At 42.9% G+C, this 24,345-nt stretch overlaps 1 protein-coding gene across 13 annotated transcripts in view; it reads right to left on the bottom strand.

Annotated features, from left to right (window-relative positions):
* The window catches only part of LOC138947648 (CLIP-associating protein 1-like), a 239,753-nt gene that overhangs the window by 164,309 nt on the left and 51,099 nt on the right, over positions 1 to 24,345 (bottom strand). For 11 of the 13 annotated variants that reach the window (XM_070319156.1, XM_070319159.1, XM_070319157.1 and 8 more), the window contains exons 3-8: positions 13,401 to 13,479; positions 11,800 to 11,903; positions 11,425 to 11,516; positions 10,001 to 10,174; positions 7,153 to 7,223; positions 6,328 to 6,342 (exon numbers count right to left, since the gene is read on the bottom strand). In XM_070319156.1, the coding sequence (XP_070175257.1) occupies positions 6,328 to 6,342; positions 7,153 to 7,223; positions 10,001 to 10,174; positions 11,425 to 11,516; positions 11,800 to 11,903; positions 13,401 to 13,479 (535 nt within the window). Of the gene's footprint in view, positions 1 to 6,327; positions 6,343 to 7,152; positions 7,224 to 10,000; positions 10,175 to 11,424; positions 11,517 to 11,799; positions 11,904 to 13,400; positions 13,480 to 14,600; positions 14,908 to 24,345 lie in introns of those variants that run through there. The other 2 variants (XM_070319162.1, XM_070319161.1) reach the window with 2 other exon arrangements.

Genomic DNA, 24,345 nt, shown 5'->3' with positions numbered 1-24,345 from the left:
CCGCTTTCGGGGGAAGCATGCTGGGTATTTTCGTGTTTCTATAACCCACCGAACTCTGACATGGATTACAGGATCTTTTTCGTGCGCACTTGGTCTTGTGTTTGCGTGTACACACGGGGGTGTTCGGACACCGAGGAGAGTCTGCACACAAACAGTGCTTCATTTTGCCGGGGCGCCCGCGCCATTCACGCGTCATTTTTCAAAATGACGCACGGCAATGCCGTGCTATGCGCCCGTCGGGCGCACATTTAAAAACAATTTTTTTATTTTTTTATTTTCATTTACGTCGCCGATTTCTCCACGCTAGCGATCGGAGGTCGCCGACTTGAGATTAAACAAGTGAGTCACTGAATCACAAGTGTGTCAGTGAATTTGATTCATTGGCTTTGCAGAGAGGAACCAATCAGAAAGCGTCTTTCATTTCCGCTTGTGTTTCAAAAACTGAGCATGACGTCACGTTGATCTAACGAACAATTTCGCCATTTGCCGCCTCCTCCTGTGAAGAAGCTGAAGGCAAAGCTAACTGGAGTCAGTGGACTTGTACAGACCAAACTCACTTTAAATATTTTCTGTTTTTACTGAACCCGTGGGAGAAGGGGATAATGGGTGAGGGTGTGCATCAGTGGGCCAGCCGTCGCTGACATGCCCTTCATGGACGTAGTTCAGAAGTGGGCCAGCAAATGCAACAGGAAACTGTTTTCCCAGTGACTACTCAGTACTGAGTACTCACACAAGGCGGTCAAGGTCTGTGAATAATTTAAATTGTTATTTTTCCTGCTTTTTTGTTGTTTTGTGGTGTATTTTCTTTTCGGTGGTGTTGGCCCATGCCATATGAAATTGACCCCTCATTTTCAGTGGTCAGGGGTCATTTGACCCCTCATGCTCTAAAACAAAATGAAGCACTGCACAAAGTTGACTCTGAGAAATAAATCTCTCGCCGAACGTGGGGACGAACTCACGCTGACAGCGGCCAACTGGATACAAATCCAGCGCGCTACCGACTGAGCTATATCCCCGCCCTATTAAATAGGACAATGTCAGCCTTTAATCTGATTTATGCTTCAGTTGTTTCAATCACGAGGTTTGGGACTGTTTCAACAATACAGTGCACTGCTTCAAAGCACAGAGAGAACTACAAACTTCATGACATAAACACATTGTACACATACAAAACTCTATTTCCCATGTACCAAATACAGAAACTTAAATTTCGATGGATGGCACCAATAGTACATGTATAAAATGGCTGACTGGCCACGCGAAGTTAGGCATTTGAATTCAAAGATCAGGTCATACAGACTCGTTAGTCTGTGGCGGCTATGGTTGCTGTGATGCAACCTAGTTCAGGTTCAAGGCCGGGTTTCCATTTGAAATAAAGCATAATTTCACTCTCAGCCAGAAAAGGACACTGAATACTGAGCATACAAAGTGGGGTTCAAACGAATATCATGCACCCTTTCTCTCTCTCACCCTTGTTCTCTCAACACCTGTGGACATGAAACCATTATCCCCAACCATCACATCGCTCGGGTGCACAATCTTTATCCCTCCGTCATTTTTGAACACAAAATGAGTACCTGGCCATGTTCACTGGTGATAGCAAGGGAGAGAATGGGTAAAAAAGGGAGACAAGTGTTGCACCTGTTGAGGACGGGGTGGAGTGAGGTGGTTTGTGACTAGGAGAGAGGTCAACAAGATTTGACTTGATTTGGCAGATATTGGGTCAGTAACGTCTTGCCACGGCTAGGTCACGTTCTAGGGGTGTCGGCGGGTGCTGCTTTTTATGGCACATTAATCTCTACTGCACACCTCATCCTAAATGTCCTATACTCAAATTTCTTTAGAAACAAACAAGAGCGCTGATCATGGTTTTTGAAACTTGTCAAAAGACAGAGAGTTGAATGTTCAGGTGGAGTGAGCCGGGACATTCTGGAAAAACAGCACCTGTGGAACAACAGACGGAACTTTTGAAGTTGCTTGAGGCCACAACCCCACTTTGTAAGAACTTCTTTACTCAAATGTTCTCGTATTACTCGGGTCGCGAGCTCCGACTTCACCTCAATTCAAAAGATGAAATTTCCATCTCACCCCCAAAAAACATGCATTGGCTGGACAGCAAAGCACCTTCAATTCTGACGACCCAACGTGATCTTACTATTTACATATCATCTGCAGTAAATTTGCTCAAACTTACGAAAAGATAGAGTAAAATAAAACCTAAACACACGAAACAAGAGTTGTGAGTCATTGTCCCTGCCTCGATACGGATAACTAAATCCTTCTTCAAAGGTCTGCACTGTTTCGGTGGGGACACAAACATTTCAAGGCCATTCAGCCCAGGTTACAGATCCATGCTTTACGATATTATCTAATGGGGTTCGGGCAAAATCTTGTGAATGTGAGATAAGAGTTTAGACTAGACTCCTCATTCTTTTCTCTGTTTCCTGCATAATGTGAGCTTGTCAATGAAACGAATTCCTGCCAATCGTGATGTTATCAGAAATCAATGCGATTATGATACTGCTTCCAAATTGAGGGGCAAGGTCGAAACCTGAAGTGAATTCTCCAACAAAACCGAATCCCACTCACCCTCCTCCTCCCAACCCTTCGCAAACACTTCACGCTAAACCCGACCCACATACTTAGCTATCCATGTCTTTACATTCTCTCTTGCAGCCCACCAACCATTCCTTCCAATACAACCTGAAAACTCGGGGGAAGAAAACTTTGAAAAACGGAAACACAAAATGAAAGCCATGGACTAACTTTTACGCCCAACTTGACGAGATATTGACGAAATTGGCGCGATAAGACAAGCAGGCAGCTTACTTACAGTGCCGGCTGTTCAGGCTGCCGATACAGTGGAACCCCCTTCTAAGACCCCTGATTTTTAAGCCCCCCCCCCCCTTTTTTTTAAGACCTTGTTTTTTCAGCTAGTTCGTTCATACAACAAAAATTACATCGGTTTTAACATTGTTCCCGCCTTATTTTCTCAGACTTGTGGTGGTGGTAAAAGGGACTGTACATGAATGTTGAACAAAATCCCAGTCACGTGAGCCCCGTGAGCCCCTCGGGAGGTCTTGGGGTCAGACTGAGAGATAAGGGAACCGATCTAGCAATCCCTGCTCAAACACAAACCCTACAACTGTCGACTCCAATGGCCCTGTTCAGTCAAAGCGGCTAAACGCTGGACACGGGGAATTCCACCTACAATTCGACAACGCTGACGGTTCACTGCCCAAAGGGTGTAAGTGGTATGCTAAAATTGGCCTTTTCGTGGACAATTCATGAACTGAGGTTAAGTTAGGTTAAAGCCTGAGGATTTTACCTGTTAACCCCCCCCCCCCCCCCCCCCCCATTCCTGCCCAAGTTCTGATTTACCTCCCACCTTCAACGCCCCCAACCCCCATCTTTCCCATAACCATGCAAGTCAAATGAGGTGACTGATAAATGAGGTTGGTTTCTTTGGCAAACTATTTAGACGCTTTGTTCCTACAGGTGGGGTACATGTATCAAGCCTTCTTCACAAGGTCACTTGCATCCTTCACAACACATATCTAACAAAATTAGGCTTCAAACTCAATAAGAAAAGCCAAAATAGACAAGCCAAGCAAACAGGTGTGTGGCAACATCAAAGAGCAAATAGGTAAAGATGTGCTGAGGAGGGGTAAGGTCTCCTCACCTGTGTCTATCTACCTCATTTACATGACAGGGGAAACCCTGTGTACAGTTTTACTGCCCTGCCCGCCACACAGAGGTCACAACAAAATGCAAATCAAGCTTGGGGGTCACCACTAAAATGCTAATCATGTTTCCGTTACCACCTAAGAAGACAAGCTGACAAACATATCAACTGTGCCTGGTATGTTAATAGTCTACCTGGTTATATGGCAAGGTCATTCAGATATTCTACAGTTTTGTTTGTAAAAGTCATCTTGCATAGTGTGACTTTACCTTTTACCTTTTTGGACCAAAACATTAAAACTGATATGGGTGTTTCTTGCAGAATTGTGTACATGTACCTTTACCAGCTCCACAAAATCTTTATTTCAGTCTCCATCTTTTGAACACATGGAACATTGATTTAATAAGCTATTCCTTCATTTGACATTAGCACATCAAGTGACACTAAGGCTGATATATGCTGTTGATATATTGCAACGATGGAGCTGTAAAGGTTAAGCTGCTGCACACACATAAATCTTTCTGACGCGAAATACAGAGCCTACCTATCATCTGCAGTGAGAAAAATAGCTTCTTTTATCATCACTGACATCCAAACTTCAGATATGGAGCATAACTGCTTTCACATACTGGAGTTTTTCAATGCTGTGTCAGAACGTGAATAATAATGCAATTTGAAATATGATACCAAACATGCCTGCAAGTAACAACACCCAGTCATCTTATTCTGATGGTAATTTTACCATGTCAAGCAGAAATATCACCTCCCAAATATTTTCACAACGGACTCCCCCCAAATCTAAAAAATTCTTTGTAGTCATGGGTGCAATCGGGCCAAACCCTAGAGTAGGCAACCATGAGGTATGGTACTGTACATGAATTCAAAATCAGTTTTGCTGTTCAAGTTAACAGCAGGTACATTATTTAATGCAATGAAATACGTACAACATTCACACACCAAGCAAGAAAGATCCGTGGCTACAACATGACACAAGAGACTGTCAACTCCATGAGAACACACACATTAATTTTGATCAGTACTGTGTTTACAGGTAAGACATTATCCAAACTATTCATGAACAGATAAGAGTTCATAGTTAGAACCAGCATAATACAATCACTAGTCTACATTGTACACTCGAATGTTCGTTACACATCCCTCAACCGAGAAAATGAGATCCTCCACTTTTTCCCATTCAAAATAAGATCTTTTAAATTCTGCTTCTTGTACAAACCCCTCCCTTCCTCCCTCCCACTCTCTCTTTCTTCTCTCTCTCTCTTCTTCTCCTTCCTTCCCTCCCTCCCTCTCTTCTCTCTCTCTCATATTCCTAGCCTTGGTAGCCACAGGCGGTCTGTAATATATGGTAAGCTTTGTCAGTTTTTGACACCGGAAGAAGTATCATATCAATGCTTCTCAGATTCACTGTTCACTTTGCATTTGGGCTGAAATCCAAGCCCCAAGGGATGGATGAAAGGAGGAAGTGGAGAGAGCAAGTGTGAGAGGGGGAGAGCATGTGCATGCACAGCAACCCATGTGCCCATGCATGTATGCACAAACAATAAGAAAGGGCAGACCCACTTAAAGGGATGACAGACACTACTACTGAGCACTACTGTGTTTCTCTTTCATATCTGATTCATTCAAAATTATTTTTTGGTGAAACAATGATCATGTGTAAACAAATTAGCTGGGTATATTAAAATAAAAAATCACCAACTCCTCACTCCAACCCTATTCATCCATGTCACCCTATGATCTCTGGTATACTTGATATTGCAGATAGTAATTTACAAACCATAACACTGCAAAAACCTTTTATCAGATTTCTCTGAATACACAGCACCTTTGCAAAAGAAAGCAGAAAAGAAGCAGATATATTTTCCCCGCATTTTCTTCACCCAGTTAAGTTTACCTTTAAGAGAACACAACTAAGGGACGCAACTCTTTAATGTTAGTAATAGTTATACAGCAACTTTCAGCACAGTTGCTTCCCCTCCCAAGACTCTATACTAACACATCTCAATCGTGTCATAATACATAAAAATGCCCAACCCATTGTATGCACATCCAAGTATGCTATTTGAATAAGGAACAAAAGCCATAGAAAAAGCTGCAAACACCTGTGTTTTCATCAAACAAGCACACATCATGAGGCATTGTCAACACAGACACAGAGGTTAGAGTTGATAGTGTTACATACTAAGACTGCAAATGAATATCAGCATGAGATGACATTGACAAAAACAAGTAAAATGATTTATTTAAATAGTGATATCCAAACACTGCACAATCAAAATAAATTCAAGCAGTGACAACTGCATTTGTGTTCGGTGTTTCTGTCTGTGCCAGAAGAAAAACAAAAGGGAGAAAAATACAAAAAGACAATAAACAAAATGACATGCAACTTGGTGTGAATGTTTCTGTAAAAAACAATTGTCTTGTTGACCTAATTATAAAAAAAAAGGTTAGGGCATTTACAAAAGGAGACTTTTTTTCCAAAACGAAAGCTGGCATACAGATATGCGAGAAGATATATGCATAACAAACAAAAACTGAAAATGACATGATATCTGTGTACATATGCACATAACAAAGACACATCCAAAAGCTAAGAGCAAGCCCTGCCTTTTTTGATTACTTACTAGGAGAAGAACATTCTGTTTTTGAAAAACACAACAAATACAAATATTAAATACACAGCTAAAAATCAAGACACTCTTTTACATCAACAGCTTCCGTTCATCGTCATTAGTGTTTATATTCTTGCTTGCCTTCTCAACATCTCTGTTTTAGTATCATATTTTCTAGTTTATCTTTATATTTTGATCTAGTTTGTTTGTTGGTCTGTTTGTTTGATTGCTGAACCGATTTGTTGATTTCTTTCCCCAAGGACCGATGGTAAAAAACAGACATAGCCTTGAATCTCCATCTTGGTAATATAAAGTTCAGCTCCGCTCTGTTTAGTTCTCTTGCCATTCAGAGATAACCGATGGGCAAATTTTACAAACATACATTACAAAACTAAACTTAATATGACAAGTACTTTACGACAACAATGCTGTAAAGGTACTTTTCTTCTTGCATGCACGCTCAAGTTTCCCGTCACAGATCTGTCCAGACTTTCACTCCTACACACATAAAAAATCAATAGTGTGGATGCATTCTGTGCTGAGTGGGAATATTGTGCTGATTCAATTAAGCAGATTGACAAATCTGTTACCTACGAAATAAATTCATCAACATCAACAACAAGAAAATTGCACCCAGGCTGTTGATTTTTAGTTGAAGGATGCTCTGATGGTGTGTATAGGCTGAACAGATCTGTGGTGGTGAACATGTTGAAGGATGCTCTGATGGTGTGTAAAGGCTGAACAGATCTGTGGTGGTGAACATGTTGACTTGGACAAAAAGGAATGTGGCTTTGAGAAACACAATGACAGTGCCAGTAAGAATCCAATGAGACTCACCAACATCAGCAGTGGGCAGCATGCCGCCGGACATCTTCACTTCATCAAACCGTGAAAAGATCTGCGACAACCTGATGAAGAAAAAAGCACTCTCATTATTCTCATTCTTCCCAAAGAATATTTAGGCAAAAGTGCACAGCAGCCATAAAATAATTTACTTATAAATATGATATAACTGATTGTCATCATTTTCACGAGTTTTCATTCACAAGCACCTGGGAAATAAATCTCATGTTCCCCATGCAATAAATCCCCGGTTACCATAGTTGCAGGAAGCAGGTTATACATGGATAATCAAAAGCAAACCCAATAGAAACGCTCGGGGATTCTTCGGCTCTTTTCATTGGCGTTTCCCCAGACCTAAACAGACGACACGACACTGCTTTGCAAAGTTCCAAAAACGAACTGGCAAACTCGCAAAAGTAAACAAAAAACAAAACTACTTCATGAAAGGTCATAAATTCATCACAAACAAATGAAACCTAGCGATATGTTTTGTCTTCTTACAAAGTCATGGAGTGCGTGTATCTGTGTTTCGATACACAGACGTTCGGAGAAACACGAATGTCAAGTTCAAGTCAAACCAATTTGACCCCTGACACACAAATTTTGACCTGTGCACAAGACGTTGAATCGATAAACGAAGCGCAAATAAGAAATAATAATAAAAGCAAAGAAAATAGCAACAAGATATGCAAACATCTAACAAAGCTGAGCAAACAGAATGACAGGTCTAATGAAAAACAAAAAGGCACATAAGTTGACCTAGGAGATCGGAAAAATCTCCACTCTTAACCCACCAGGCGGCAGCGACCGGGATTCGAACTCACGACCTCCCGATTAGGAGGCCGACGTCTTACCACCACGCCACTGGGCCGCTACTAAAAGTAAGCATGAGAAATATTGTATGTACAGTACCACACTTCCAGAGCATGACACGAACGGATTCAAACTCACAATCGTCCTCCAAAAGCCCCAAAATAAGGAAAATATAAGAATAAGGATAAGATTTCAAATAGCCCTTTGAGGTTACCCTCATGGCTGCTTTCTCACTGGGGAAAGCCAGTTGCCTTCAAGCATGGCGCTACCCTTTTTTTACATTTAGTCAAGTTTTGACTAAATGTTTTAACGTAGAGTGGGGAATCAAGACGAGGGTCGTGGTGGTGTGTGTGTGTGTGTGTGTGTGTGTGTGTGTGTAGAGCGATTCAGAGTAAACTACTGGACCGATCTTTATGAAATTTTACATGAGAGTTCCTGGGTATGATATCCCCAGACATTTTTTTTTAATAAATGTCTTTGATGACGTCATATCCGGCTTTTCGTGAAAGTTGAGCACTGTCACGCTCTGATTTTTCAACCAAATTGGTTGAAATTTTGGTCAAGTAATCTTCGACGAAGCCCGGACTTTGGTATTGCATTTCAGCTTGGAGGCTTAAAATTTAATTAATGAGTTTGCTCATTAAAGTTGTCATTAAAATCGATTTTTCGCAAACAGATTTAAAATTGATTGCATCGTATTCTTCATCACATTCTGAATCTAAAAATATATACATATGTCATGTTTACTCTTAAAATGTGATCACAATTAACGAAAATAGAATAATTAGTCTTACGATTAAAATGTAAGAAATCGATCCAAAAATGATGTCATCTTATTCGTGATCATTTCCTGATTCCAAAAACATATAGATATGATAGGTTGTATTCAAAACAAGCTCAGAAAGTTAACACGAATACCAAAAAACGCGCTTTCCTGCTTAGCACAATACGCTTCCGCGCTAATCTGGCGTGTCAATATCACTACGTTTTGCACGTGGAAGGTGAGCGATTTCCTTCACGCGGGGATTGACGAAGCTGTACTGTCTTAGTGAATAAATACAGTGCGTTCAGTTTCATCCCGTGAGTTCAACAGCTTGACTAAATGTAGTAATTTCGCTTTACGCGACTTGTTTTCTCTCCCTGCATGTGCATATTCATGTTTCCAAGCCCTGAGACTTTCGCTGTGAACTTGGGTTCTTTACCGTGTGTGCATACGGGGATGAGGGGATGGGTGTTCGTACACTGAGGAAAATCTGCACAAAGTTGACTCTTGGAAATAAATCCCTCGACGAACATGGGGATTGAACCCGAGCCGATAGCGACCATTGGTTTTTGTAGCAAGTGACACTACTGACTGAGCTATTTTTCCGCTGTAACTTGTTTCTTATCTTCACAACTTCATCAACACTGAGGATATTGCAAACAGCATCCCATAAGAGTGTTCTGTTTCCATGCGCGAGTTTAGCTGCCATTGTAAAGTGCAGCCCTGAAAGTGGCGAGTATTTTCCTCGCCATGGCAAGTAGAAACATGTAACTGGCGAGTAGAAATGTTCATCTACTCGCCAAATGCGTGTAAAGTTGCTGAAACAAATTGTTGGTTTGGCTTGTAAAGTTTGCTCTCTGGCGAGTAAATTTTCAGAATCACTAGCCAAAGGCTAGTGCACAGTTTTTTTGTACTTTCAGGACTGAAGTGGCTCGCTCATGAGGCCTGTGAGTCCGAAATAATAGGACAGAGATGACAAAGACAGCGTAGAAAGCTGAACTATATTCGCGCATGCAGACACAGATAGACGTCATGAAGAATTTGATGCCTCAAAAGATACAGGCTGTGATGTCTTTCACACATACTGAGACATCATTCATGTTTGTTCGGCCAATTCTGTAAAAGAAGTAGATCTCCCGACAAGCATGGCTGTTGTGGTAAGCCTTGTCAAAGCGTGAGTATGCAAAACGTTTTTGTTCTCTCCTGTATTGAAGCTGAGAGACACAATTGCAACTTGTCAAACACAAAACTTCTCTCCATACTTACTTGGCTTGCGCTATTCCTTTGCGAGCGAGGTCAATGCGGACTTTCTCCCCAACGTGTCTGTAGATCTCTGTCAGTGTGTTCACTGCCGCCTCTCTCACCTGACCGTTGGGATCGTCCAGCAACTTGCAGATAGCTGGTACTGTCTTGGACAGGTGCAAACTTCTGGCACCATACCTGTAACAATCAAAAGAATGCAAAGTGAGAAAGTTATCTCTGTCTGATGCAGAGACATTTTGTCTGGATGATACTGCAAGCAAGTCATCCCTCGGCCTCTATCTGTGTGCATCAGCTCTCCAATCTACTCAGCCCTTTTGAACATAATCTATCATTAACAAAGCTATTTAGATGACACATGTCTAATGTCTAAGCTTAAACTTAACTGTGACAAAACAGAAGCCATTCGTTTCAGCAAATCCTCCTTCTCCTCCTCTCTCTCTCTCCCTCCTTCTATCACTTTAGGCAGCAGCACTATTGAATTCTCAGACTCCGTCCGTGATCTTGGCATCTTTCTTGATAGCGATCTCTCCATGAAACACCATGTTATGAAAGTCTGTCAGTCCGCTTACACCGAGCGTAAGAGAATAGGTTCTATCCGCCCATACCTTATCGAAGATGCCACCAAGACCCTTGTTTCCTCCTACATTCTTTCTCGATTAGACTACGGAAATTCTGTTCTCATTGGCTGTCCTCAGTCTGTCATCCATCCTTTGCAGCGCGTTCAAAAATCTGCAGCCCGGCTTGTCTGAAAAGCCCCTCGGTCCCAGTCCTGTTCCCCCTTGCTTAAGAAACTTCATTGGCTCCCTGTAGAGCTGAGAATCCAATATAAGTGCTGCTGTATCTGCTACAAAATAGTATCTGGCTCAGCCCCATCCTACCTGTCTGACCTGTTCACACTCTATACACCCTTACGATCCCTCCGCTCCTCTGTAGACACTAGAATATTCCGTCTATCTTCTTTTAGTCGCAAACAGCATGGTCAGAGAGCCTTCTCTGCAGCCGTCGGCGTTGCGTGGAACTCTCTCCCTTACTCTATCCGACACTGCCAAACTTTTTGTTCCTTCAAATCAAACCTTAAAACACACTTCTTCACACAGTATTTTGATTAATTTTTATTTCAATATGGTGCATTTTTGATCAGGTGTTTGAATGTTTTTCCTGTGTTAGTATGCTTGCAGCTTGTATTGATGCAGTGTTTCGTTGTTCACTTGTGTGCTGAATGCTGCTGCACATGCTTTTTCGCCTTGCTTTGTATGTATATGTATGTTTTTTCATTGTAAAGCGCTCTATAAATCTCCCATATAATTATTATTATTATGTCTGGCTCCCGATGAATTTTCGTCTTCTTCTAAAGAGCAGACAGGGGACAGACGGAGGGACGGACCAACAGACAGACAGACAGACAGACATAGAACGAGCGACTGTACCTGTTGATGGCGTTTTGCAGGCAGACCAGGACACCTTCCCGTACCAGCCACAGCTTGTGAGTGAAAGCTCCAGACATGCGCTCAAACACATACTGAAACACAACAAAAATCACATCATTAGGATGGTCATTTTATTTTTACTAATGGAGGTAGGGAGAGAGTTGGATAAGAGAGATGCTGAAGAGAAGAGACTGCAGTAAGCTAAGTGACAGAAATTGGAGATCTCTATAAACAAAACAATCTTCTTTTTAGAAACGCTTCCTTCTAGAATCAGACATAATACTGCATCTTGGTGTTTACATGTCAGCGTAATGGCCAAACTGTTCTTTTTAACACTGTGTTCATAGCAATGCAGTGAATGGACAATGAACTTACTTGTGGTGAAGAAGCAGGCATCATCAACTTGAGTAGCAATTGTTGGGCCTGGTCTCTGACCTGGTCTTTGGCATCTCCAAGTCGGTCTATCACTGATGGTAATACTGTAACAAGCAACATAACACACTGTAATACACAGTAACAGTTAGGTCTGGCCCAGTGATGGCGATAGTATTTTTTCAAACCGGTACACAAACAGTACAGAAAAAAACTTTCTTTCTTTCTTTATTTGGTGTTTAACGTCGACAGAAAAAAAACCGTGGACTGGTCATTGGAACCACTCGATCAAAAACAAATGCCAACGATCATCCGCCTGACTCGTTTCAACGCTTATTCAGGCTATTGACACAGAGGTCCAACCCCAAATCCACTATTCAGTACTCTTTTTCCGTATTTTTTAACATTTGTCAGTATTTTCCTCTGCGACGTTCCTATTCCAACTATAGAAAAAATGCGCGAAAACATGCTTTTTTCAACAAAAGTTGTGAAGTCGATGCAGCGGGCATACTATTTTTGAAGAAACAATGAATGGACATTCCTTCGTGTACAAAGACCGAAAGTTTTGCTGCCGTTTCAATACTGGCTTGCGCTTCGCTGGTTGACAGTTTGACTCGATGTCATTCGAATTCCGTTTTTGCTTAGCTGGATCGGACATCTTGAATACCTCAAGTCTATCCAAACTTCTGTTTGACATCGACGGGGGGAAAAAAATCTACCCCATCTTCATCAAAGACTAGGGGTTGGTTTCAAAACAAAGAAAGTGTTTCAGCGATTGCTGTTTGGATGGAATAAGTCACGTGTTCCAATCCTAACGCAATGATTGGTTGTTTTGATCGGCGAAAACAGAAATTGACGGAGATTTGGGGTCACAGCAGTACGCATTATGTTGACTTATGTGGGTGGTTCATGGCGCGAATTTGTGTGCACTGCAAGCGATTTTGATGACAGGGTTTTGTTTTTTACCAGCAAAAAACCCCCGGTAGTTCTAAAAATCAACCGGTAGGTCATACCGGCAGCCAATTTTGTTCTGCTATTTTCTCATTTCAACCGGTAAAATACCGGTAATTACTGGTTAACGCCAATACTGTGGTCTGTGACCTTGCCCTTGGGATCTCCCAATCTGTCTGTCAATGCTGGCAACAGTACCACTATTACACAGTTTGCCACAGTCCTACATACTGTAAATGAAACAGTCGCTGGGCTTGTTCTTTCATGATCCGTTGGGGTCATTCTCCACATGAAAAGTCTGTCTGCCACTGGTGAGAACACCCAAACAAGCTCTTTGAATTATATGCACTGAATAATCCAGTGCAATGTGCTCTAGACTTCCATGATTCACAGTTGTCATTCAGCTTCAAATAAACATGTGTGAAAAATTCGTGTATTTCGCAAAAATGGCTATGGATTTGTTTATCTGAACTCTGACTTTCTCAAAAGACGAAGAAAGGTTTACATCTGATAGGTAGAAAAAACCCAGCCAGGTAGTAAAACTGCAAGACACAAGAAAGACAGATAGAGACACTGAGGTTGCAGTGGTTAAAACAGACAGACATGAGCTTTTTTAGGCATAGGGATATGCAGTGAGGGAGAGCAGACCGAACCTGTTGTGATGTGATGTTTGAAGTCCTCTCCCATACGATCCACCATCAGACATAGTACCTCCAGTCCATTCACGGACACCTGCAAGGCAATCATACATGATGGTTTACTTAATCTGCTCAACATTTACAGTTTTTAACACAGCAACATCACATTCAAATGCAGCAATGACTAGTATTCAGCCCTATGTTAGTACCAATGATGATGACAATGATGTTAATGCTTGTAATGATGATGATGATGATGATGACCTGTTGCATACACATTCTACCCTAGGCACAAGGCATTCAGGATAGGTATGCCAGGGCAGCCATAGGGTAATACGGCGTAGCATGGGTTAGCCAAGAAGAGTAACTGCGGATGTCAGCGGGCAGAGAATTTTAAACAGAAGGGGCTTGATACTTAGTTTGAAGAGCTTTTCAGTACCGGGGATAGGTATTTGGGAAGGGTGTTGCCAAAGTGCCGAAATGCGCTATATTAAGATGCCGTGAGATTCGCCAAGATTCTGATTGGCGATTTCCCCATGATCATGCTCACCCCTTACAGGTATGCGCAGACTATACCCAGGAGGCCCTTGAAGCCACAGCATACCCTATTCTGTGTGGCCTTAAGGGCATGCAAATTTGTATGCATCAGGTGGATGATGGTATGTTTCAAACTTTCATCCTCATCAGGGTAGCCCCGCGGGGGGGTAGTGAGAAGGACAGACACCAAGAAACAGGGTAAGTCAGCCAGCGATGCTGGAAGACAGTGTCAGAAAGAGGTCAGCCGTCCAGCTGTGCGGGAGACAGTCACTATGCGTGTTGCTGGGAGAAGTGTGTGGTTGTGTTTCACACGATATGGCCTCTAAGGGGGTCTGCACGATATGGCCTCTAAGGGGGTCTGGTAACTGCCTTGGTAGGGCACAGGACGTGTGATCATCAGGTCGCTGGTTCCATTTCAGGCCGGGACAGACACGGGTCAACTTTTGTATGATGACTCGGAGACGACATCCATGTCTTACCCCCATGTCACATTAAAAACCTCGGTCATACTGCCAGAACTGCAGGTGGCTGATAACACCTTTAACTACTTAACATGCCCACTCCTGAGGAGCGCGATTTTCGTTGCTTCTAGCTGTCCACTGGAATGACGCGACCCAGGGTTGGGATAATAAAGTATGAAATGAAACGCAATCAAGTGTAGTGCAGTGTGGCAATTACCGTGAGATGTCTGAGGACCTTGTCAGAGACGGGGCCGCTTTGCACACAGTTGTACAGTCGTTCCTTCAGCGGTAATCCGTTGCAGCGTGTTTCACGTGCTTTGCGCTTCAGGCTCACTGCGCTGGACACGCTTCTCTTGTCTCCGTTCATTTTACACTACTATTCCTCTGTCTCAACCCTGCATCAAGGTCCACTCCGTACACTGAATGCACAAAGTCTCTGTGCACGGAATACACACACTCTCACTCTCCAATAACGTCTTTCACTTCAGGGTCACATGCTTCCCTTTTGCTCTGTTAAAACTGTAGCGTCATCACGTCAGCAGGTACTATCGTCTGTTCTGTCCTTGCTGCAGAAGGTACAACCTATTCAATCACCAGCTGATTGCCCATGGATACAACTACTATGAGTGGAATGGATGAATTTAGATTGGTCTGCGCTAGCCCTACAAGTTCAATCTCTCTTTGTGGCATAAACAAGTCACTGTCAGTCATCTCAGATACTGTTCCGTTTTGTTTTGCTTTCAACCCTCTTCAGTTCAAAGGCATTTATTACATGGGTCTTGATGAAGATTCGCTTGTTTTCAAGTCTTCTGGACAATTCATCGCAGACTTTTATCTTTTTTAACACCGATATTGAATAACAATCACAGGTTCTGATGGGTGACAGTGATTGTAGTACATTGTCAAAGGGGATGTGATAAGTTTCTTCTTTATTATACCTTTAGGAAGCAAATTGTCTCCTATACGTCTGCCGTTTATTGCACTCATTACAGAAGACTACTAAACACAAATATCTGTTTTCAGAATGTGTCCACATCACAGTACACAGTAAAGGATAAAGCCAGTGTGCAACAAGCATACAGTCATAGACATTCCTCAAATGTTCAATATCAATCGCAACAGCCACTATCAAAACCACACACAGATTGCTTGCATTTGAAAAAAATGTTTACCACAGTCACAAGCCATCGATCACCTACTCTCCCCTTCAGCCGGCGATCTTACAATATTCATGAGTTGTCTATACACGTCCATACCCTCATGGTCCACGCCTAGAGGGCGTAAAGATGAATGAATCAGAATCCCTCCACGAAGGTTGGCTCTAAGTACACGGTCACTTGATTACGTTACTGTGTCCTTTAATGATTTGGCCTCAGACGGAGGAAAAGAGTCTCAGCACACTGTCGCACAATGTACTACAGAAGATATATCGTGTCACCGAGTCGATCTGATGAATTCATCAAAATGTCTTCATGATGTTATTTATTCATATTAATTTATTGATTCATAACATTACTGTGTAAATACAATGATTCGAAGTAAGATTGAGAAAGGGGATCTAAACACAGAGTCGCTCGATGACTAGTACTGTGTCACTGGGTCCATATCAGTATATGATCAATTAATCGCCATACACACTAACACACTTGCTATCTTGTTTCATCATCACCAGTCAGCTGAGTTGAAACATCTACAACAATTAACATGCAATGTTTAAATCAAGCCCAGCTGTTGATTTAGTCATGATGATTTCATAATGGAAAGAGCGACTCCATGGACAGTTATCCACATAGATGTGTGTAATGTTCCATTTAGTCCCTTCGGCATTTGAACTTGATCACTGTAATTCCAGCGTAGCAAAAGTGAATGTAATTGTAAAGGCACAATTCCTGTCAGACTTCAACATCTCTCTGTCTCTGTCTCTCTCAGCAACTGACACCTGAGCCCAGACACGCCACATGGATGTAAAATCTATTGAAGTAATCCAAACGACTGGTCAGTGGGGCCCTTACGTGCGTTTCATGTCCTCCTGGCGATGTGGATGTCGCACGATCACGTCACAAAGTCCACTCCTGAAGGCAGGGTCCTTCCAGTGAAAATAGTTCTGCTCACTATCTCACATCTGCCCTGACTTGTACATGGGGATAAGACCATTCCCTCCACGTGAACACTTACTTAACATCAACACTCTGTCTGCTTCCTGTGAAGGATTGTTTTTAAATGGGAATTTCTGCACAGAAATCAATCAGACCGTCGACTGTTGGTACATGTCCCAGTGGATGGATAGCCTAATCCCAAATGTGAGCCGGTGAAACGAATCGTATTGAGGTCTAACGAATGACGTCTCACAACGTGCGTGGTCGTCCTTGGCGGTCAAGAAAGCCGCCGCGATCATTGCGCAGACGACACTTCTGGACCACTAATATTTGTTTGTGCGCATCACGTGCTCCACATAAATCGGCCGGAAACGAAGCAATTGGGAAACCTGGATACACGGGTAACATGTGCTAACTATTGCCAGTCCAAAGGTCGACAACATGCCACGACTTTCAGGATTGTAACAGCAAATCCAACAGAGAAGCACATACACCACCTGGCTGCAGTTCCCCAGACAATAACAAGACGGGGCACTGTGAGTAATGAATCGACAAATCAATCAACTCCAACCCACGTGCAATTAAAGCCAGGAAAAAACAAACATTCCAGAAACTATGTCACGATTTCCATGTAAAAGAGGACATACTCTTGATACTCTGCAGTATTCAATCCTTCAGATGTCCAACAAGAGCACAATTACGCCACGGCATGGAACCCCGAAACCTCGAGGGACACAAATGTCGGAAAGAGAGGAGCTTATTCCGATGTGTCCTCACTAGCAGTTTTCATTCACTGCAGCATCACATTCACCACTTACAATCAGGGCAAAGATTAAAAAGAACCTGGCCGATCCACCTAAATATTCCCACAGAAGATATAGCAAATGAAAAATCATGATCCCAAACGGTAAATACTGCGTTCGGGTCCAAGTCTGCGCACGACTTCTACAAAGACATGAGACATTCAGCGACACACACTAAAAGTGAGAAGAGATGCCATTGTTGACAAGAGATAAACGGGTTGACTGGTAGTGTCCTAACTTGCACTGGCCAGCAATGTTTGCACTGGAGTGCTGGATGACAAGACAGGAACATCACACAAACATGCCACTATCAATGTACACACACACACACACACATTCTCTCTCTCTCTCTCTCTCTCTCTCTCTCTCTCTCTCTCTCTCTCTCTCTCTCTCTCTCACTCTCTCTCTCTCTCTCTCTTCACACACACACACACACTCACACCTCTCTCTCTTACAAACACACACCTCTCTCTCTCTCTCTCTCTTACAAACACACACACACTGAGACTGAGGCGCGCACCGCACCGTAACTTGCCGACATGTGTCGGTCAACTGTCAGCTTACAGATTCATTGGTCTCTCTTCAACAACGCAGTTGACACTTGCATGTGACATGTGTGAAGTCACCTTTGAACACACACAGACACACACACAGACACACACTAGTCAGCACAACACACCATTTAATTTCAATGCGTAAGCCGTGACATGTTTGTGATGAATATAAATACACCACTAGCACTATCACTGCACCGCATGTCACCGTATCCACACAGAGCTGTTCACAGACACAACTGTTTCAGCTCTATCAATATCAGACACTGCAACCTCCTCATAATACAGCCCCTGTCCTGTACCACAGATTCAAACTGACAATAAGACCTGTACACCTTCCTCGGATTTAGAATGTACACTTGGATTCGGGCACTCTCGCTAAAGTTACTTTTTGAAAAGAACCGTATGCAGGAAAAAGGAAGTAAAATGCACAATAATCGATGCAGCGACGATCTGGGAAAAAAGCTCTGATCGATACAGATCGATGATCCGTCGTGGTGACACGAAGTGTTATTTATAACAGCATTCGAACGCTACTTTACACACACACACACACACACACACACACACACACACACACACACACACACACACACACACACACACACACACACACACACAAGCACATTGTTATCAAAAGAAACTGGTTTCCTTAAAACAACAAGGTAAACAGTTGTCCTGTTGACATTTGAATGGGTTCTTAAAGCAGGTGGGAATAACATGACAACAGAATAACACGACAAACACTTTACTGGAGTGACACCAAGGCTTTTATCTTCCGTAAGTCCGTAAAACTTCCAACCCATCAAGTGGCATAATGTTGAAGGCACCTGTATCTCCCTTCTCAACCCAACTGGTCAACAACATCCACTGTAAAAAGGAACACTGAGAACAGACACTAACACTTGGGACACGAATCTCTACAGAATCCACGCACTCAGGAATGACACCAAATGTGAAACACATCCTGTGTACTGTGTCTCTATCACAGAGAAGCGAAGTTCAAACACGTATTCATCCACATGAAACACAGCTCCTAAGCACAAAGTTCAAACACAAAACCTCTCTAACGTAACAAAGGTGTCTCAACAAAACGTCAGTTCCAAGCACATTCATAAACGTGTGACAAGCGCGGAGTCACACACAGCGCGATAAAAGAGGACAAGAAAATCCACTTCATTCCTATTCGTCCCCATCCCTGAATAAAAACATGTCGCTGTTTGGGAAGAGACACACTCCGGGTTTGAACAGAGAGGGAAAAACGTTTGAACGCGACGCAACCCAACGCAACACACTCTAACCTGGGACCACACTCTAACCTGGGACCCCCCGGCAGCAAAATCCGTGAATGACACATCACGTCCCCTGTTTCAGTGTTGGGTTCAGAGACCTGCTAGCGATAAATCCACTTCCATCGTGATTGCCCCACATGGAAGCAGAAAGTTTTCTTAAAATTTACAAAATTTACCCCTGTAGGCTGTACTGTAGTAAAAGGGACAACTGAACATGTAGATCAAAACTAAGCGAAAGTCGAGAGTTTATGGTCATTAAAAGATTTAGGCGACAGGTAAGCAGCTCTGAAATCTGCCCTCGGTTATCAATTATTCCTTTCTACATGACAGGCCGGCTTGAAGTTCGCCCTGAATAACGTGACATGATGAAATATACTTGGGACCGTTGTCTAACAGTAACACATCGTGTGAACCCACCATCTACATGGGATGAGAGAGAATATCGTTCAACTTGGACACATACCTAAAACTCAACTAGGTGTTTTCGGCCCAGGTCAGTTTTGTTCCGTCTTTTTATTCTGAATTTATTTAGTAACTGACACACACGTCAATCTTTTTATACGATGGATTTCATGAGAACGAAGATAAGTTCAGAATTCAACTCATTCAGTCAGCGGAGACATGACAGACAATTCCAGGTAACCTTGTCATCATATCGACAGCCACCGTCTGTCATCACTTATTATGCGTGATACGAGTCGACATGCACATCTGTTAAGTGATGACATCATGTCAATAAGTGAATACATTAAAAAGAAAAGAAAGTAGGCAAACAGTAAGACCCACGAGATCAAACGGCCAACGGCTCAGAATGTATACATGTACTTGTCTTTGAATACAAAATCCGCTCGTCTCATTGTTTCAACTTTAGAAAAAACATAACTCTGAAGTGACAGCCAAGCAAAAATGTCCTGCCGAGAGAGACAGCCCTAGAATGGAGAATGGAGATGGGCAACAATCCAGCAACTTCAGCCCTAGAATGGAGATGGGCAACAATCCAGCAACTTCAGCCCTAGAATGGAGATGGGCAACAATCCAGCAACTTCAGCCCTAGAATGGAGATGGGCAACAATCCAGCAACTTCAGCCCTAGAATGGAGATGGGCAACAATCCAGCAACTTCAGCCCTAGAATGGAGATGGGCAACAATCCAGCAACTTCAGCCCTAGAATGGAGATGGGCAACAATCCAGCAACTTCAGCCCTAGAATGGAGATGGGCAACAATCCAGCAACTTCAGCCCTAGAATGGAGATGGGCAACAATCCAGCAACTTCAGCCCTAGAATGGAGATGGGCAACAATCCAGCAACTTCAGCCCTAGAATGGAGATGGGCAACAATCCAGCAACTTCAGCCCTAGAATGGAGATGGGCAACAATCCAGCAACTTCAGCCCTAGAATGGAGATGGGCAACAATCCAGCAACTTCAGCCCTAGAATGGAGATGGGCAACAATCCAGCAACTTCAGCCCTAGAATGGAGATGGGCAACAATCCAGCAACTTCAAGGCAACAGACTGTCAAGCAGTGAAAACAGCAGTACAGCAAAGCTGAGCAATACCCATGTCAAAACCACGAACACTTCCGGTTATGCACGAGCGAAAATCATCATTATAATTCGCTCGACCATGACTATCGCTTGTTTCATTAATGGGTTTTCACGCCAAGCACTCTCAACATGCGCCTACAGGGTCTGCAAATTCTGTCAGCGCGTCAGATGCTTGGCCTAAGTTGGTAAAAATCGAGAATTCTTCGCCTCATCTACAAAAGAATCAGACAGGACAAAATAAACCACAACGTGCAAAGAAAAGAAACAACACAGACAAACCTCTTCTAATTTACTTCATTCAAAACAGCGTTCAAGAATATTTACATGTGCATTCGTTTTCAAAAATGTGCTTTTATCCTGTGTTTAAAGTGTTGCCAACGAGAAACCGTGACCCCAAACACGACCACACCACAACCAATAGCCCCAGAAGTAGAAAAAGCGTTGACGACGTTCACCAAGGTCTTCTTAACTGCTCGGTTATACTCTGTGAATCGCAGTCCCACTGATCACCTTGTGTAATAAGTGTCTAAAATATGTTAAATATAACATCTAAATCCCCGTGCGTGACAGCAGTAGCATTTGCGGTTAATTACCGCAAGTAAAGAACACGTCTTAGGATATTCAGTCTTCACGCGTGCCATCAATCTGCGCTGTCAAGAGCCAAGCAAACACCCAGTCGTTATGTTGGTTTTTCCCCCAACGAAAACGTGGTCAAACTAACAGGGCAAAAAAGGGAGAGTTTCTCAAAATTCAAGATCCTGACTGTAGTGGCACAAAACTGAATTGTTTGAATATTTCAGAATTCTTCTCTTCCCCATAACCATCCACGAATTCGTTAAAAATCCTTTCTGAATTCTCCCTTTTGTGAAGTGTTGCCGAGAGCAGAGACAGAGGTGCGACTCTCGCCTTTATTTAGTATGTATTACAATGGACAGCGTCTGACTTTCAAATCGCACTGTCAACGTGACCAAGACAAAAGCGAAGAAAGGAGATCTAGCCATTTACGTACGCACGCACGCCCCCCCCCCCCCCCCCCCCCCCACGCACACACACTCACAAACACACACACAAACGAAAGAATGCCTCCGGACTCAGCACTGCCCCGTGAATACTCAGACCAATGTTTGTTCCCTTTACTCTTCAAATGTCAGACTCGGACGCGACTGGTGAAGGTTCGCTTTTGTTTATTCTACACCTACATTCTACTTTGCATAAATTACAGTGCATGTAAGCTTGAGGTTAAACGTAGGACATGCAGTCAAGCAAATATAACACTGTTGCTTCGTTGGAGTAATGTCACAAATCAGGTCAGTGTTTGCTGACAATACGATCTGTGGATCGATGTAATGGCTTTGAATTACCGCGTAATACGGTATTATTATCCTTCATAACGACCTTGACTTGCGGAACAGCCACTCACATATTGACTCGCTGTTTCATATCGTTGAACATGTCTGTTTTGCTACTATGCTATGTCTCAGTTAAATGTATGCTTTGTATGCTTGTTGATTTGTGCTAGTTTATTCTATAATGAATGTGTAAAGCGCCTGGAGCCAATTGATGGGACTCGCGCTATAGAAAAGTTATTTATTATTATTATTATTATTAAAAGTAAAGCCATCATATTTGTAACTGTGGGGGGACCATTTTCTCACACACACACGAAACATATCATGTCCAGCCTCACCCGATTCCTGTCACCTTACTCCCAACGCCCCACGACAATGGGTTTACAATTTAAAAGGATACCAAACACCACTTAAATCCCAAACCCGCGTTCAAAAAAGGCTAAATATAGCCTGCAATGGAAAATAAAACAGCGACCGTAAAAAGGCAAATGAGGCCTATACCTCACAATCCACTGTCGGATAAAAATAACATCAAAACTAAAACAGTTCAATGTCCCGCAGAGAAAGAAGGATCGTATAATCTAAAAATCTGTTTGTGTTCTCTGCTTTTGCAAGACACCTATATAAAGCTTATATTAACGTATCCAAGAGGAAACATACAAGAAGTTAACACGAAGAAGTGATTCAACTTGATGATTAATCAATTGCTATGCCTTTGTTTTATTGTAATTGCTGTATATCATATTCCTCATCCCCACGCCCCAAGAGGGCCCGAGTAACTATTAGGGTTTAACGTCCTCATAGACCAATTGGCCTATATTGGGACAGGTATTGGTGATACCCTGAGGATATGGTATGAATCTATGATACTTTTGACTCGAACAAGCCCGCTGTGGCTGTCTTCTTCGACAAGCCAGCATTGGGTTTGTCTCGTCAAAGTATCAAGATACGATCATGATAATCAGAGACGAGAGATAATGTATGCGCGTCTTCGTGTTTTCCAAGCCCTGAGACTTTCGCTGTGAATTTGGGATCTTTTTAGTGCGCATATGTGCACAAGGGGGTGTTCGGACACCGGAAGAAGTCTGCACAAAGTTGACTCAGAGAAATAAATCTCTCCACAAATCAAGAGGGCCCCCTGTGATGAGCTATAATAAAACCTTGAACCTTGAAACCCGGATGTGTGTGTTTGCGTGCGAGAGGGATTGAAGTCATACGTTCCTGTAAATTTGCTTGTGCGAATGCGCGCATAATCCAGTTTTGGAGAGATACCGCGCAACAAGAAAGTTCCCCGTAAGACAGGATACTTCTATCCAGGTGTTCAAAGTCTAACATTGTAAGGTGACCGTTAATTCTGCTATATCAAAGACATATGTACGTTGTATCTACGCAACGCGTGTGTGCGTCGTAACATTGCTGAGTGTTGCGACGCGTTGTCATGCATTTCGTGAGAAGGCTGAAAAATAAAGACCTCGTGGTTTAGAGCCCACGGAAATTGTTGCTTACCACATGTTCTATATGTACACATCACGTTGGTGTGCCACCTGTTACTGCAATGGCCGAGGAACCAAGAGCAAGCCCACACACGACGAACACAAGACCAAATCACCCAGCTAAAAACTATCTACCTTCGAGTTCGAAGATCACGCCTGTTGACACATACAATTTACAAAATCCCTTCATTGTCTGTGAATGACTACAAAAAGCACCCTCCGAAATACAACACATGTACAGTCCATATCGATCACAACCAGCCCGACGTTGTGAACACCATTCACAAAGGACGTACAGTGAACCTCCGCGTGTGTGATACCAGAGACAACACAGTACATGCACTAAATGTTCATAAACAGCAGCAAACAGAAGCCGGGATGGTCACATATGGCATGGGATGCTGAGGGAGGGGGAAGAAGCGGGCCAGGTGGGGAGCGAGTTGGGAGGGGCGGGGAGGTCACAGGACGGGCTGTGAGGTGTAAAGGGACAGGTATGTGTATTGACTGACTGCACACAGGTGCAAATCTGTGCACAGTGCACGGCTAGCCTCTACACGTACGACACACTTGAATATTTTGCCGGACTGAGGCAAGGGAATGAGGACGATGACGTCATGCAGCATCACAAGTCAGGCAGCTGACACAAGGCAAACAAGAGATGTATGTCAAACCACCTCATCGTTTTGCTGACGGAGCAAAGTTAGCACAAAGCTGATTTTCTCTGACAATGTGGAACTAAAGAACAAGAATACACGTAAACGTCCGTTTTGATGCACGCGTCAATGTCAGAACAGAACAACACGAACGTGTTTTGATAATGACATCATCAT

The sequence above is a fragment of the Littorina saxatilis genome, linkage group LG14 (genome assembly GCF_037325665.1).
Source record: "Littorina saxatilis isolate snail1 linkage group LG14, US_GU_Lsax_2.0, whole genome shotgun sequence".
In the NCBI taxonomy this organism is placed as follows: Eukaryota; Metazoa; Mollusca; class Gastropoda; order Littorinimorpha; family Littorinidae; genus Littorina; species Littorina saxatilis.
The sequence above is the reverse complement of the archived record's forward strand: the minus strand, read 5'-3'. Positions and strand labels throughout refer to the sequence as shown.